Source organism: Trachurus japonicus, chromosome 16 (assembly GCF_045865225.1).
Source record: "Trachurus japonicus isolate A0001 chromosome 16, Traja_1.0".
In the NCBI taxonomy this organism is placed as follows: Eukaryota; Metazoa; Chordata; class Actinopteri; order Carangiformes; family Carangidae; genus Trachurus; species Trachurus japonicus.
The window spans coordinates 11,582,236-11,595,008 of record NC_140922.1 but is presented as its reverse complement, the minus strand read 5'-3'; the positions used below and the strand labels follow the sequence as shown (position 1 = coordinate 11,595,008).

At 41.9% G+C, this 12,773-nt stretch overlaps 1 protein-coding gene across 1 annotated transcript; it reads right to left on the bottom strand.

Annotated features, from left to right (window-relative positions):
• Positions 1–1,323: 1,323 nt before the first annotated feature.
• Positions 1,324–12,536, bottom strand: sphk2 (sphingosine kinase 2). The gene is made up of 8 exons (XM_085801404.1): positions 12,406–12,536; positions 8,848–10,495; positions 6,730–6,879; positions 6,547–6,641; positions 6,332–6,447; positions 5,721–5,921; positions 3,949–5,566; positions 1,324–3,454 (listed from the first exon to the last, which is right to left on the bottom strand). The coding sequence occupies exons 2-8, from the start codon at positions 9,299–9,301 to the stop codon at positions 3,392–3,394; spliced, it is 2,697 nt and encodes an 898-aa protein (XP_085657530.1). The 5' UTR covers positions 9,302–10,495; positions 12,406–12,536; the 3' UTR covers positions 1,324–3,391.
• Positions 12,537–12,773: the final 237 nt, after the last annotated feature.

The following is a 12,773-nucleotide window of genomic DNA, read 5'->3' as shown; positions in this document are numbered from 1 at the left end:
GCTTTTCAAAATAAACTCATGTTAATTTTCTTAATTAGTAATCAAGGCAGTAGAAGACCCATCAAGTGATAATTTATGGTTTTTAGAACGAATATATTTCAAATATATAAAACCCTTCTCTTACTCAGAGGTAGAAGGGCACATATTTGTTCATAAATATTTTATAAATAGTAAATTTCTATAGTTTGTGATAAATGGCAAAAGTAGGGGTGTTTTTAAATACCTACAATTCATTCAAAGGACAAATTTCATTGTTGACCTTAGAAACTGCAGTTGTCATTACAATCCTTATTTGGTTGCTGCTGATGATAGGTTGCTTTGTGAGCTATTGTTTCTAACCTGCTTTTGTCTACAACATTGTTTTTTTTTTAAAAATTATAATGGACCTCGATACATCCCACACAAATGTCCCGAAATTAAAAGAGAAAATATTGTCTACTATATTTATGCATAAAAATTCGTATATTGTAGTATTCTAGGACCGAGGGCATAGGCTCATTTTGAGGTCCAAAAATGTAGTCACACACAGGATAACGGTAGAAACTTTGCCCAAATATCACCTGGGTGATATTTAAAAGATATCTAGCTGTTGTTACGAGTGGTAATTTACAAGGCAAAGGAAAGTAAAACTGCCTCAGTAACGAGGAAAGAGCATGAAGAATACAGTGAAATAACAAAACCTTAAAATAATCTGCCTCCACTGATTGAAGAGGACACAAACTCGGCTTCAATCTATGCATAATAGTTTTAACAGTGCCATTAGGTATCAGAAGAACGTTACAACTTCTCTTTCCTGATGTCACATGAACACTTCTGACTGTGTTATACTGTATATGAAACAACACATTGTTGTGACAAAAGACAAAAGTACAGTAGATTTGTTCAGGGCAAACTCATCAAGTTACATTTATTCAAAACCATATAGCTATTAACTGTACATTATATATGTTCATTGTTTTAGTATTAATTACAATTTCATTACAGGCAGTCCACTACAGACATCTTAATGGCATTATCAACTGAGGCTTCACACCTTGACATTGTCATATCAAATTGGTCTATAACACTATAGACTGAGCTATGGCCATAGACGATAAAGTGTTTAGAAAGGTAAACTGCAACAACTAGTCTCTAAAACAGAGAGTAAACCTTTTGGCAAAACTCCATTCAAAGTGAATATATATTTGTTTCTATTTGGTAATGTTACACGCCTAGACTCGAGATGTTGGACTCACATTCTGTAGCTGTGTAAGCACAGTGTAATCGTGGTAGACTAGCTGCATTGTGCATTCAAAGGAAAAAGAAAGAAGGAAAATAACAACCTGGTGAGCAAAGAGTTTTACTCCATTTTTCGGCAGTCAGGTTTGAACAGTTCATGATCAACAGCCAGAATTTACAGGCTTATTAAACAAAGGCATTGATTTGTCCAGGCATGACCAAGACATACAGTATGTTGATGATGACCCAAGCAATCGGCACATGATCTTACTCATTGATACACTGCACATGGTAATGATTTATCCTTAGTCCAGTCCGAGTATTATCAGCTGGTTTTATTACAACAGAATTAATTCAAAAAACAGGACAATTCATATAAGGCCAAGATCTGCTGTTGTATTTCACTTAGGAGGACATCGTAATTTAGAAGTACTTACAGAGGGGTCCCAGAGTCTGAGGTCACAAATGGGAAAGTGGTCTCAGACTTTTGGATCCCACTGTGTATCCACAAGATATTTGAAATAAAACCCAATCTGTTACTTCCATAAAGAGATTGGCTTTACTGATAATTTCTCAGTGCAAATTGTTTTTCCCCCCCCTCCATCAGATTTATCTCTTGATCAAAAGTCTGATCCAACAACACAAAGCTGCTAGATTTTAGTGTTGCTTCCTTATTTGCAGCTTGATTTTAGTTTTTATATGATTTTGTGATCAGTCAGTCCCACCTTTGAAAACGCTACATGTCTTTAAAATGAAATATTCACTGTTTCAGGCTAGGAATGTAACATGATCCATTTATTATGGTATCTGGATTAGGGCTAATCATACTAGTGCATCCATTTTATAGAACAAAACATTGTATCTCATTTTGTGTTACTCTTAAGATGTAGCTAAAAGTTACTGTGCATTCTAGTGTTGTGATTTCCTGTGCTGCTTCACCTCCAGATGTACAAAACAACTGCACCACTTACTACTTCAGAGAGACCAGTGATGTCCTCTAATCACACTTCCCAAAGATGACTACTCAGAGATAGTGATATATTGCAGACATAGAACAGTGAGGACGGTTAAAGAGATTTCTTGGAAATGAACAGTCTAACACCACTGACAAAGAAGCTTGCTTTGTTAAGACATTTATATGTTCAATGTGTTGCAAAGTCTGATATCACTGACATCATCATCGTGCATCCACTGGCTAAGAAAAACAGGCAGATTATGTAAAAATGTCAGTCATGGTCACCGTTCAACGGTTCCATTGCTCCTGCTCAGGTAATGACCCTGAAAAGCTTTGATCCTGCTGCTCTACATCAACTAACTTGCATTAACAAAAAACGGTCAATAAAGTGTATTTTCATCCACAGTTTTTCAGCTGATGCTTAAAACAAGTGGGGTAGAGTTCTCAAATATCACGTTAGGTAGATAGGTCTACCAGTATGTCTAAGAACATAAGCACAGCTTTGTTTTCATTTAGAGGACGGAAACTCTCATTGGTGGACAGATATTAAGAGATTTAGCTTTTTTATACGTAAGTAGGAAAGGGCAAAGATAGAGGTGCACTGTCCAGTGTCAGATAAGGCATTCCTTTCAGGGATACAAGTGTTTATACTCAAACATTTGGACATTGGGGGTGGGGTTGAAGATAAAGGATTAGGGACAGTTTTTTGGGGGGGTTAGACCAAGCAAATCTCATGTATTTTCATAGCTTTTCAAATTTCAAACAACTTTCTCTGAATTTGATCTGATTCCTCTCCATCTCACTGTAAGGCAAAAATCAGGTAGTGCTTCTCTGCATGCATACCACTATGTATACATCCAACACATGCACTATCTGCACAAAAAAAAATCCCATAAACATTCGATTGTTCTTCCCTCTTATCCCAGACTGTGCAGTTTTCATGCTTCTCAGAGTACGCTGAGCGTAATCCAACAGCTGTGCAATGAGGTGCATTTTCATCCATTTTCAAATTCGCTATTACTCCCTGCAGTCATGCTCCAATGATGCATGGCTCGGTGGGTTATCCCTTTCATTAAACCCCAGAATTGCAGTTTCTGCAATCTAGGCTATTTTACGTCTCTCAAGAGCCCCCCCTCCTCCCTCAGAGTATAGATGGCAACAGAGATTACATAATTCAGTAGAGTGCTGTATCTGTCAATCTGCTCAACCAATCCCTGATTAGAATCGGGTAATCTTCACTCCGTTGTCGCCTACAATGAGTCGGGCCATGGAAGGGTGAACCTGTGAAAAATTGAGAGATTAGAAAAAAAACAATTAGTGGTGATAAATCAAAGGGTTGCTAGTAATTAACACAACAGAACAGAATTAATACTGCAGAGACACAGGCATCAATTAATCGCTAAATGCTTATAATAAACAAATTGTTGCTTTTCTGCCTATTGTTTGTTGACACTGAAACAAAAATCAAAACCTTTAACATCTGGAGGACATTAGAAAACCCTACATGCAGCTGGCTATATGGTAGCAGGACATATGGTAAAATTGTCTTCCTCTATATTCAATAAATCTATGTGATTACTTATTTTGTTAACGGTGACTGCTTTTCATGGATGGCAATCTAAACACTTTTAATGGCCCAGCACTACATAGCATATTACAATTACATGAAAATGTCAGGTATGGGTAAATCTAAAGGAAAATCAAAAGCCTTTACTTTAACAAAGTCCCATCACATGGCTTCAGTAACATTCAGTACTATTTTTGCTATTTCTGACCTGCGCTTGGAGCGGTCCATAGGGCACCAGTTCTCCATCCACAGTGAGGGTTCCTCGTGTAGACAGAGGCTGCAGCCTGAAGGCCCTGCAGGTGACGTGGCTCACGTATGGCGAGCTGACGGAGTGGTGGGTTCCTCTTTCCATGGCAAAGAATAATCTCAGTAGCGTCGCTCTGGAGATCCCTGCCCGCACAAAGGTCAAGTGGATCAACCCATCGTCAAACCTGGCCTGGGGTGCAGCATGGAGGTCAGCCCCGAGGTGGGACTGATAGAGGGCCAGGACCAGGACAAAGTCCCCTTCGATGGTGACCCAGTCTCTGGTGGGAAGGGGTTGGTCAAGGGGGGGTAACAAGCCATCCCTAGGGAGATTTGAAGGCAATGAGACGAAAGGACGGTTCTTAAGGGGCCCTGCTGGCTCGGCAATGTCAAAGTTAAAGGATGAGGACGGTGTGCGTAGACAAGGTGAGGGCGAGGTGGAGTTAGGGGTGTTGGGACGGGGGGCGAGGTAGGATGAGGAGTGTGGAGAGGCACAGGATGGGGAAGAGGGCGGTGTGGGAGAAAGAGACAGAGAGAGGGAGGGGAGTTTAGGAGGGAGGGAGTTGGAGTGGGAGTGCTGAAGGAGAGAGAGGGGCCTCGGCCTGGAGGCGTTCTGGTTTTGGTCCAGCGTCTTGGGCTTGTAAGAGAAGGGAGAATGACGGAAGGGAGAGGAGATGGTGAGAGATCGCTCCCGAGCCACGTCCAGCGGGTAAGGTTCCTTCTGGTAGTAGCTTCCGTTCAGATCCATGTCCTCGACCCCGTACGAAGGGCCAGAATCTGCATCCTGCTGCTGACTGAGAGACTGGTTGAAGAGAGTGTTTGCTATCTGGCTCGAAGGGGCCGAATTCTTCCTCAGTGTTTGTTTGGCCTCCTGTAGGCCGTCTTGGTAGGTGAAACAGCCCTCTGGCTCTTCATCTGCCTCCCGCCCCATGTCTACCCCATAGCTCTCTGCCAACTCTCTTGCAGGCAAGACTCCCTCACCCTCAATAGAACCGCCGCTACCATCCCTGTCCTTCCCCCTGTCCTCTTCCTCCATCTCATTGGAGTCTGGTCTTCCCTCATCTTCCCTTTCATCCTTAATGCCCGCAAGCCGTTCTTCCCTTCTCATATTGCAGTCATCCCTTTCAGCTGATTCTGAACTCGTCCCCGATCTCTCCGAACATGTCCCTGACCTCTCTTCTTCTGCCTCCATCTCCACCTCCCCTTCCCTCTCCCGCTCTCTGTCCTCCGCCAAGCTGCTGGCCCTCACTACACCAGTTCCTCCTCCCCTGGCCCTCTCCCTTCTCCTCTCCCTTTCTCTCTGCCTCTCCTCTTTCTCCCTCTCTCCCTCACCCTTACGCAGGCTCCTCTGTTCGCTGATGCCCATGTCAGAGCAGGTGCGATGGATGGGTGTTCGGCAGAAGCCCTCCAGGCCTTCTGTGATGCTCCGGGAGAGAGGTCTTCTTGGCGGGGGCGGTGTGGTATCTGGTGATGCGGTGACAACAGAGGGCGGCAGGTACGAAAGACGACCTTTGTAAGATCGAAGAGAAGCTATGCGCACCAGGGTGCCCAGGGTGAACCGAGCTGAGCCCAGGCCACGATACCTGTAGACAGAAAGGTTGTTGATGTTAAGTTATCTGCAGAGCTTTATCATGGAACCAAATTATAGCACAAAATATAATTAACAGGAAAATTAGAGTTATGCTTGGATGAACAAAGTCAGAGGAGGAAGTTATCAGAGTACATGAAACCACCCACCTCTCACTCTCTATGTCCACATCAGATACAAAGCCCCACGCAACTGAGAGGAAAGAAAACAGTCTCTTTGGCGCTGCGTTGCGACTGTTGTTGGTGGGAGGACTTGTTGTCACAGAGACCAGGTCCATGGGTCGGACGCCGCCTCGACAGAGCAAAAAGCAGCAGTTCAAAAGAAGGGGCTCCCGAAGGCACATGTCATACCTGAGAAAATGACACCACCTTTTATTAGGAGAGATAAAGACAGAACTGTACAAACAACAGTGCTGCTCCACTTCTCAGAATATACAGTATCTAGGTCGAGATAATCAAGTGACGACAAGAACACAATGGTGCTCTTTTGTTTAAAGAAAAGCCATAAAAACGGTGAGTTTAAGGCCAGGTGTATCTGATTTTGTGCAACTGAAATTTAATAAATCTTTTTTTAACTAGACTGCAGAGAATAATAACAAACACAATCTTGGATGACAACACTGCAACGTTTTTATTTTTAAGAATATGATATGATGACTATCCTTTATCAACACTTACTTTGTCTTGTTCCTTACTATTGAGTTGGACGCTAAGAAGACACAATTCTCACCTTTAAAGGAATGAATGAGATACATGCTTACCCTGCATGGTGGTTGACGGAGCCAGCCAACGCATTCCCAGAGCCACAGGGCAGAATGCCGACAGGTATTTTTATTGCTTGCTCCCAATCTGGACGCTCCATCAGCCCATTAATGACCTAAAGGAACACAACACAGAAAATAAGTAAGTGTGTGGACACAGTTTAAGATGTACATGAATGTGGTAAGTAAATACATTAGCTCTTAGCATTATGCACCTCATGCAGAAGGCCATCTCCAGATACTATGATGATGCCATCCCACTCTGGGAGCGAGATTTCTCTGATAAGCTCCCTCGCATGGTTCTGACGCTCTGAGACAGAGAAGAAAACATCCACAGAAGTTGAACTCCTGTTACATTGTGCAAATGTAGTATTTACCTCATGGGGCTTCTGTCTTACCTGTTTGTATGAGGTTGTAACTGATGTTGGCCTCTCTGATCATTGGCAGGATGTGGGTTTGACACCATTGCATTGCCTGGCCTCTCCCACTGAAGGGATTGACCAGTAACAGTAGTCGCCTGGGACGAGGTAGCAGACTTCTTGAAAATTCTGTTTGGGAAATAACAAAGTAGAGCGAGAGTAAGTTAAACTCACAGTTTTTAATCTGGAACAAAGAAAGGAACTAGACGTTCACTGCATTCTCAAAGCCAGCCAACTGGGACGTAAGCTAAGCTGTCATTGCACAGTGTTGCCCAACCCTGGACTTCGAGTGCATTCAACCATTTGAGCCTCTTTTATTTCACCTCACAGGATCTGCTTCACACTGCACAACACTGTCACTCCAGAGAACATCTATTAATCATTTAAATTCAGATACATGGTGAAGGACACATGAAGCATTCAGAACATAGGAATTTAATAAAGGCGGTAGAAACAAAGCGGTGTGCAGAGGTAAACCATTTATTACTTATCCAACTGGTGTGCAGAAGCAATAAAATAAGACACTCTTCTACTATCTAATCAGCCCATGGAGCTAGGAATAATTAAAACGCATCTATAGTTACCCCTAAAGTCTAAGTTTTGGCACGATATAGATGGATATCAGTGCAGGGAGGGAAATGATATAACACACTCTGAGATAATCCTGGATTATGCAACAAACTACACTAAAGCAAATCAACAGAAAACCAAACTAGACACAGCTGTAATGTCCATAAATATAACAATTCACAGAATCAAGACAGCAAGTGATTCAGACACAGAGCGATTAGGTAAGAGAAGCGAAACAGAGACTAATCACAAATGGAGACTATGTGGATAAAGAAAGTGGAAGAGGAACAAGGGGTCAGACGAAGGTCTGGTAAAACTGAAAAATGAGGGTGAATTTAATTCTGATGAGGCAGGAACAAAGGAGAGACAAATAGAGGATTGGGGAAAATGAAGGCAGATAAGACTGAAGGACACGCAATAGAGATTAAAGAGGAGGAAGGAGAAAGGAAAAGGTGGGAGATGCTAGGTAAGTGCATTATGCTCAAGCAATAGAGGGAAAAAGCAGACACACACGAAGAAAAGATAAACACTTAGGAGTGCCTTTCTATCTGTTTGATTTTTGAGGCTGGGGGATACAGCGCATGGGAAGGGGCGGCAAGCTGCAGAGGCCACACCCTCTGTGTCTCTACGTTTGACAGTAAATGATACAGACCATGTGTGCAGGACAGATAAGGGCAAAGAAAGACAGGTAAAAGACATTAGAGACAGACACTCAAGAAAACCATGCAGCCTTGTGAAACAAAGCAAAACAAACAAACCAAAAAACTTAATACTCTGCTAAATTAATCTCACAGCCGCTTATGGTGTATTAGTGTTAATCCCTCTTTGTTTTTTTGTGACACAAAACCTAAAATGCTCAACTACTCTTGGTACTGTGTAGTTACAAAATGTGCGTATTGTAAATGCAGAAGGGTCTTTGGTCACAATGACATTAAGCTATACTTAGAAAGCATTGACAAAGGAGGCATAAATAAAGATGGCAAGAGGCAACATTGTCCCCATTGTTGAAATTCAAGACTTGACTCAAAGACAAACATTAAGGTCAGCCAAAGAAAATGCTATAAACACTGTTAACACTGTTATAAGAGTATTTTTTCTAATACAGCCATTCACTCCCTCTCTGCACCACTGAGCAAGGTTTGTGAATAAAATCTCAGGGGGTTTAGGTTTTTTTTGTTGTTGCAAATTTGACAAAAACTATTAGTGGAAACTTGATAATAAATAATAATAATTTAACTATTTTGATGACTGAACAACTGTTATATATATTAACAATATATCTAATGATCAATAAAACAAGAATGTTTTTGATAAATTTAGAAAATAAGGGTATCACTTTTCTTAAAATAATCATTGTCCTCCCTACTGTTGTGTAAGTTTTGGTCTCTGCAAGTTGACTTTCATGACAAAACTGGAATGAACTTAAATGGTCGTCTAAAATATCACCCAACGTATTTAATTTACAAAGTAGAATTGTTACAAGTAAGAACCATGACACAACAGCCTAACCTACAGACACTCACTTACCTGTGTCAGCAGTGACGGGCACATCTCTGAGTAGACACTGCACAGCGGCCGACCACCTCTCAGCTTCAGGCCTGCTCTCCGCCAGGTAGGCCCTCACCTGCCTGCGCCGGGAAACCCCTTTCCTCCGTTTGCCTGGCGGGTACCAGTACAGCACCAGCAGGGGGGGCGCAGGGGCACGTGGGCAACTGCACCCCACCAGCTCTGATAAAGGCAGCAGGAGACGGGCTTCCTTTCCGGGCCGTGGTGACAAACGCTGGATGTGTATGTGCGAGTGGGTGAGGGTCAAGGCATAGTTGGAGGCCGGAGCCGGGGTGGGAGAGGCAGCGGGGGAGAGTCCACCAGGACCACCAGGGCTGTTGGGGCAGCTGTTATTGTTGCTGTTACTGCCCGATCCCCAGCTTGCAAACTGGCCATGAAGGAGGGCTTCTGCTGGAGAAGGTTCTGGAGATCGCATCCTCTCGGCAGAAGTGGGCAATGTTTGTCAGGAAATATTACTTGTAGCGAGTTTAAGGGTAGTATCTTCTAAAGTCAGAGGTGTGAAGAGTGACACGGGCAGCTCTTCCAGATTTGCAGGGATAATCAAAGAGTATCTGTATGTCAGTCTGAGAACTTTATCCCTGAAATCTCCTCAAAATCATTCTTCCTCTTCAGTGCTTGAATTCAAGAATCAATGTCACAAAAAAAAAAACTGCCATGAGTTTCTGTTCCCATCCGTCCATTTCAGAAGTATGTCTTCATTTGAAAAGAAAAAGAATTTCTTCCAGTTCAAAGCTTCCTCTGTTTAGCGTATTTATCCAGTGAAGAGGAGAAATGCTTAAGATCAGTCTCAGTCTGTCACAGTTAGAAAGCGCCCACCACAGCCGTCAGCTTCCACAGCTTACTGCCAGTTGAAAAGTGGATGGGCAATACTTCAACATATTCAAAGACAACAGGACATAAAAATGTAAATTCCCACTACAAGATCAGTCATTTAAACATAAGTGTTCTTCACCAAGATTGCATAAGTAAAAAAATAAGTTTACATTACAACTTAAAGCCGCCTATTGTGATAACAATAAAAAGCAGCTGAGCAGCTACTCAACATTAAAAATAAATCTTTAAATAATTACACAAAAGAAAAAACTCTTAGTTGCATTGAAAAACTGATACATTAAGTATGAATAAGACAAACAAACACACCTTCTTTAGACAATGAGGCTACAACAATTAAATTAAATTAATGCACAAGGATAGAGTTGTGTAAATTATGTTGCGTGGTAAGTGCTGGCCAAATGTAATTAATGCCATAAAGATATGATAAGTTAGTTTTTTTCAAGACCTTTGATACCTCTATTGCTATCTTTAATCTCAGTGATATATTGGAGGCAGACAGGAGGAGTGACTAGGCAAGTCCTCCAGACAGTAGTGTGATGCATTTAAGTTTCTTGAAAGCAAACGCTCCTGGCTTACTTCATTGTCTGTTCTGCACAAGAGGGGGGTGAACACAAGGTAAGACAAGTGGAGACTGGACAACGGGGGAAAAAAAAACAAAAAAAAACAGAAACAAAACAAAAGACAAACAAGGAGACGGTTTAAGGTGGGTCCTTGGTTTATGTCATGGTAATGTCCTTGAGTCAAGCCTCACGTCCCCTCCCGAAGGTCTCTGTTCCTGTATGAAGGCAATGAAGGACGACAGTCAAAATTCGACAATGATATAAGCAGAATCTAACCTTAAATGACAGTGATCCATAAACTGAACATTGTTCCTGGATTTCACTGTGCAAAGGTGTATCAGATTTTCACAATTTGAGTGGAAGGAGCATGGAGTGATATCCACGATAAGAGGAAGAGATACCAGTTACAGGGTGAAGCAATACAAGATACATCATGCCCCTTGACCTTAGGTGCGTCTTTGCCGAGGCCCATAATGACTCAGAGTCACACATCCTCAACTGCCATGCTGAGACACAACATTATTTTGGAGGGAGCGTTGCATGTGAATGACCACAACCGGTTGGTATTTTCATATTCAGGGCTTTTTTTCTAACAGGATTTTGGGACACAGTGTCTCTTTCACAATTTGAAACAAGGACTGAGATTTTGGAAATTGCTGACCTGAGTGGTACTGGATTTTAGAGGTTTTGCAATGCGCATTAGCATCTAACAATCTTACTGAATGTTTTTTTTTCTCCAAGAAATAAGATGGTCAAAAATGTAATAATCACAGGAACATGTCACAGGATGTTTGTTATAACAAGTTGAGATTCATTTCACAATCAGCACCACATAACCCAGGGAAATACTGACTGGTTATATGATGTCTGTAAAGGTAGATAGATATAATTTTATCTAAATCAATTAATCTAGGTAAGTCAGCAGGACTTTAATGCATCAAAGTACAATTATCTCGACTATCACCATGGGACTTCGGTATAACACTAAATTCATATCTAAATCAATTAATCAAGTTAACATTTATTATAATCATATAATGTTAATGTATACAGGTGAGAGGTAACAGTTCTGTTAAAAGTCCAAGTCAGCAGGACTTTAATGCATCAAAGTACCGTACAATTATCTCGACTATCACCATGGGACTTCGGTATAACACTAAATTAATAAACTGCTCACATCTTTCTTTCAAGTTTTATAATAGCCAGGAAACATTAGCCAAGCTGTGGTGCAGACAAAATCAATACTTGGCTGATGTCCTGTCCTGATAAAAACACACAAAAAGGACCTCACCGATGCCCATTGTTGCACCTTACGTCCTTGAAATGCAGGGCGGGTACACCCAGAAATAATAATATCACCAGGCTAATTTTGTCCCCCCCACACACAATGAGGCTGCTGCTGGCTGACTGACTGACACTGGGATATTTCGGACAACTTTTTGTTAACTTATACTTTGAACTCAAGAGAAGGGTTACTCTCTTTTCAGTGGTATTAAGGGCTCATCTAAATAAAAACACCCTGTCGATGTGAAGTGAAGCTTTGGCCGCTGAACTTTAACCTAATGTTAGCCCGTAGTTACAGGCTGCTAACTTACTTAGCTGCTCTTTAACAGCTTCAGTACAAAAAAACATTTTATACACGTTGCGGCATTTTTAAGTTATCATATTGAAGACATTGACACAGTGTGCAGTTGTCAAGAAATAACTCTGGTTAACGCCAAATCAGAGGGATATCAGACGCTGGCTAATGTTGTGAGTTAGTTTAAAGTGCTGCCTGACACAGCGGTGGCAGCTAGCATGGGGCTAACACTTAGCTAGTTACCGTATAGTTATAGTTACTGAGCCGAAACCAATTTATATATACTAAATAAATAGTATTGCTATGAAAAACACTTAATCTCACCACAAATACACCGGAAAGTCTTTTCCACACCCCATTTCTTGTCTGCTTTAACCAAGTACACAAGTTAGCGCATATAACGTTACATGGCAACGTTAGCTAACGGGCGCTGTGATGTGATCCACATAGAAACAACGAAAAACACTTTATATTTCTGTCAGTACGTGACTGGAAAGAGTCAAGTTGATAAGGGTTAAAAACAAAAGCAACAGAGCCCACAGTTACCTCATCTTGTCCTCCCCCTGCTCACGACGACAGACAGTCGCTGGCTGTGAAAGCTGTGGTGGCTCGGTGCAGGAAGTGTCTGGAGCCGCAGGAGCAGCAGCTTTGAGCGGCGCAGAGGAAATCCAATGGCGATAAGGAAAACACTGCAACACCCACCGACATTCTCCAATCATTGATAGACCTCCACTTCCTGGCCCAGTCATGTTTTTTTCCAGGCCAACTCATATCAATTGTGATCAAAGGATTTGTTAAGTCACCCACTCACTCAGTGTTAAGGTTTGTGGCATGTGGTAGGAAAAAACAGCTGTAGATGCCCCCACTGTTCTCCTGAGATGCGTCAGCCATCCGATTAAATAAAAAACACACAA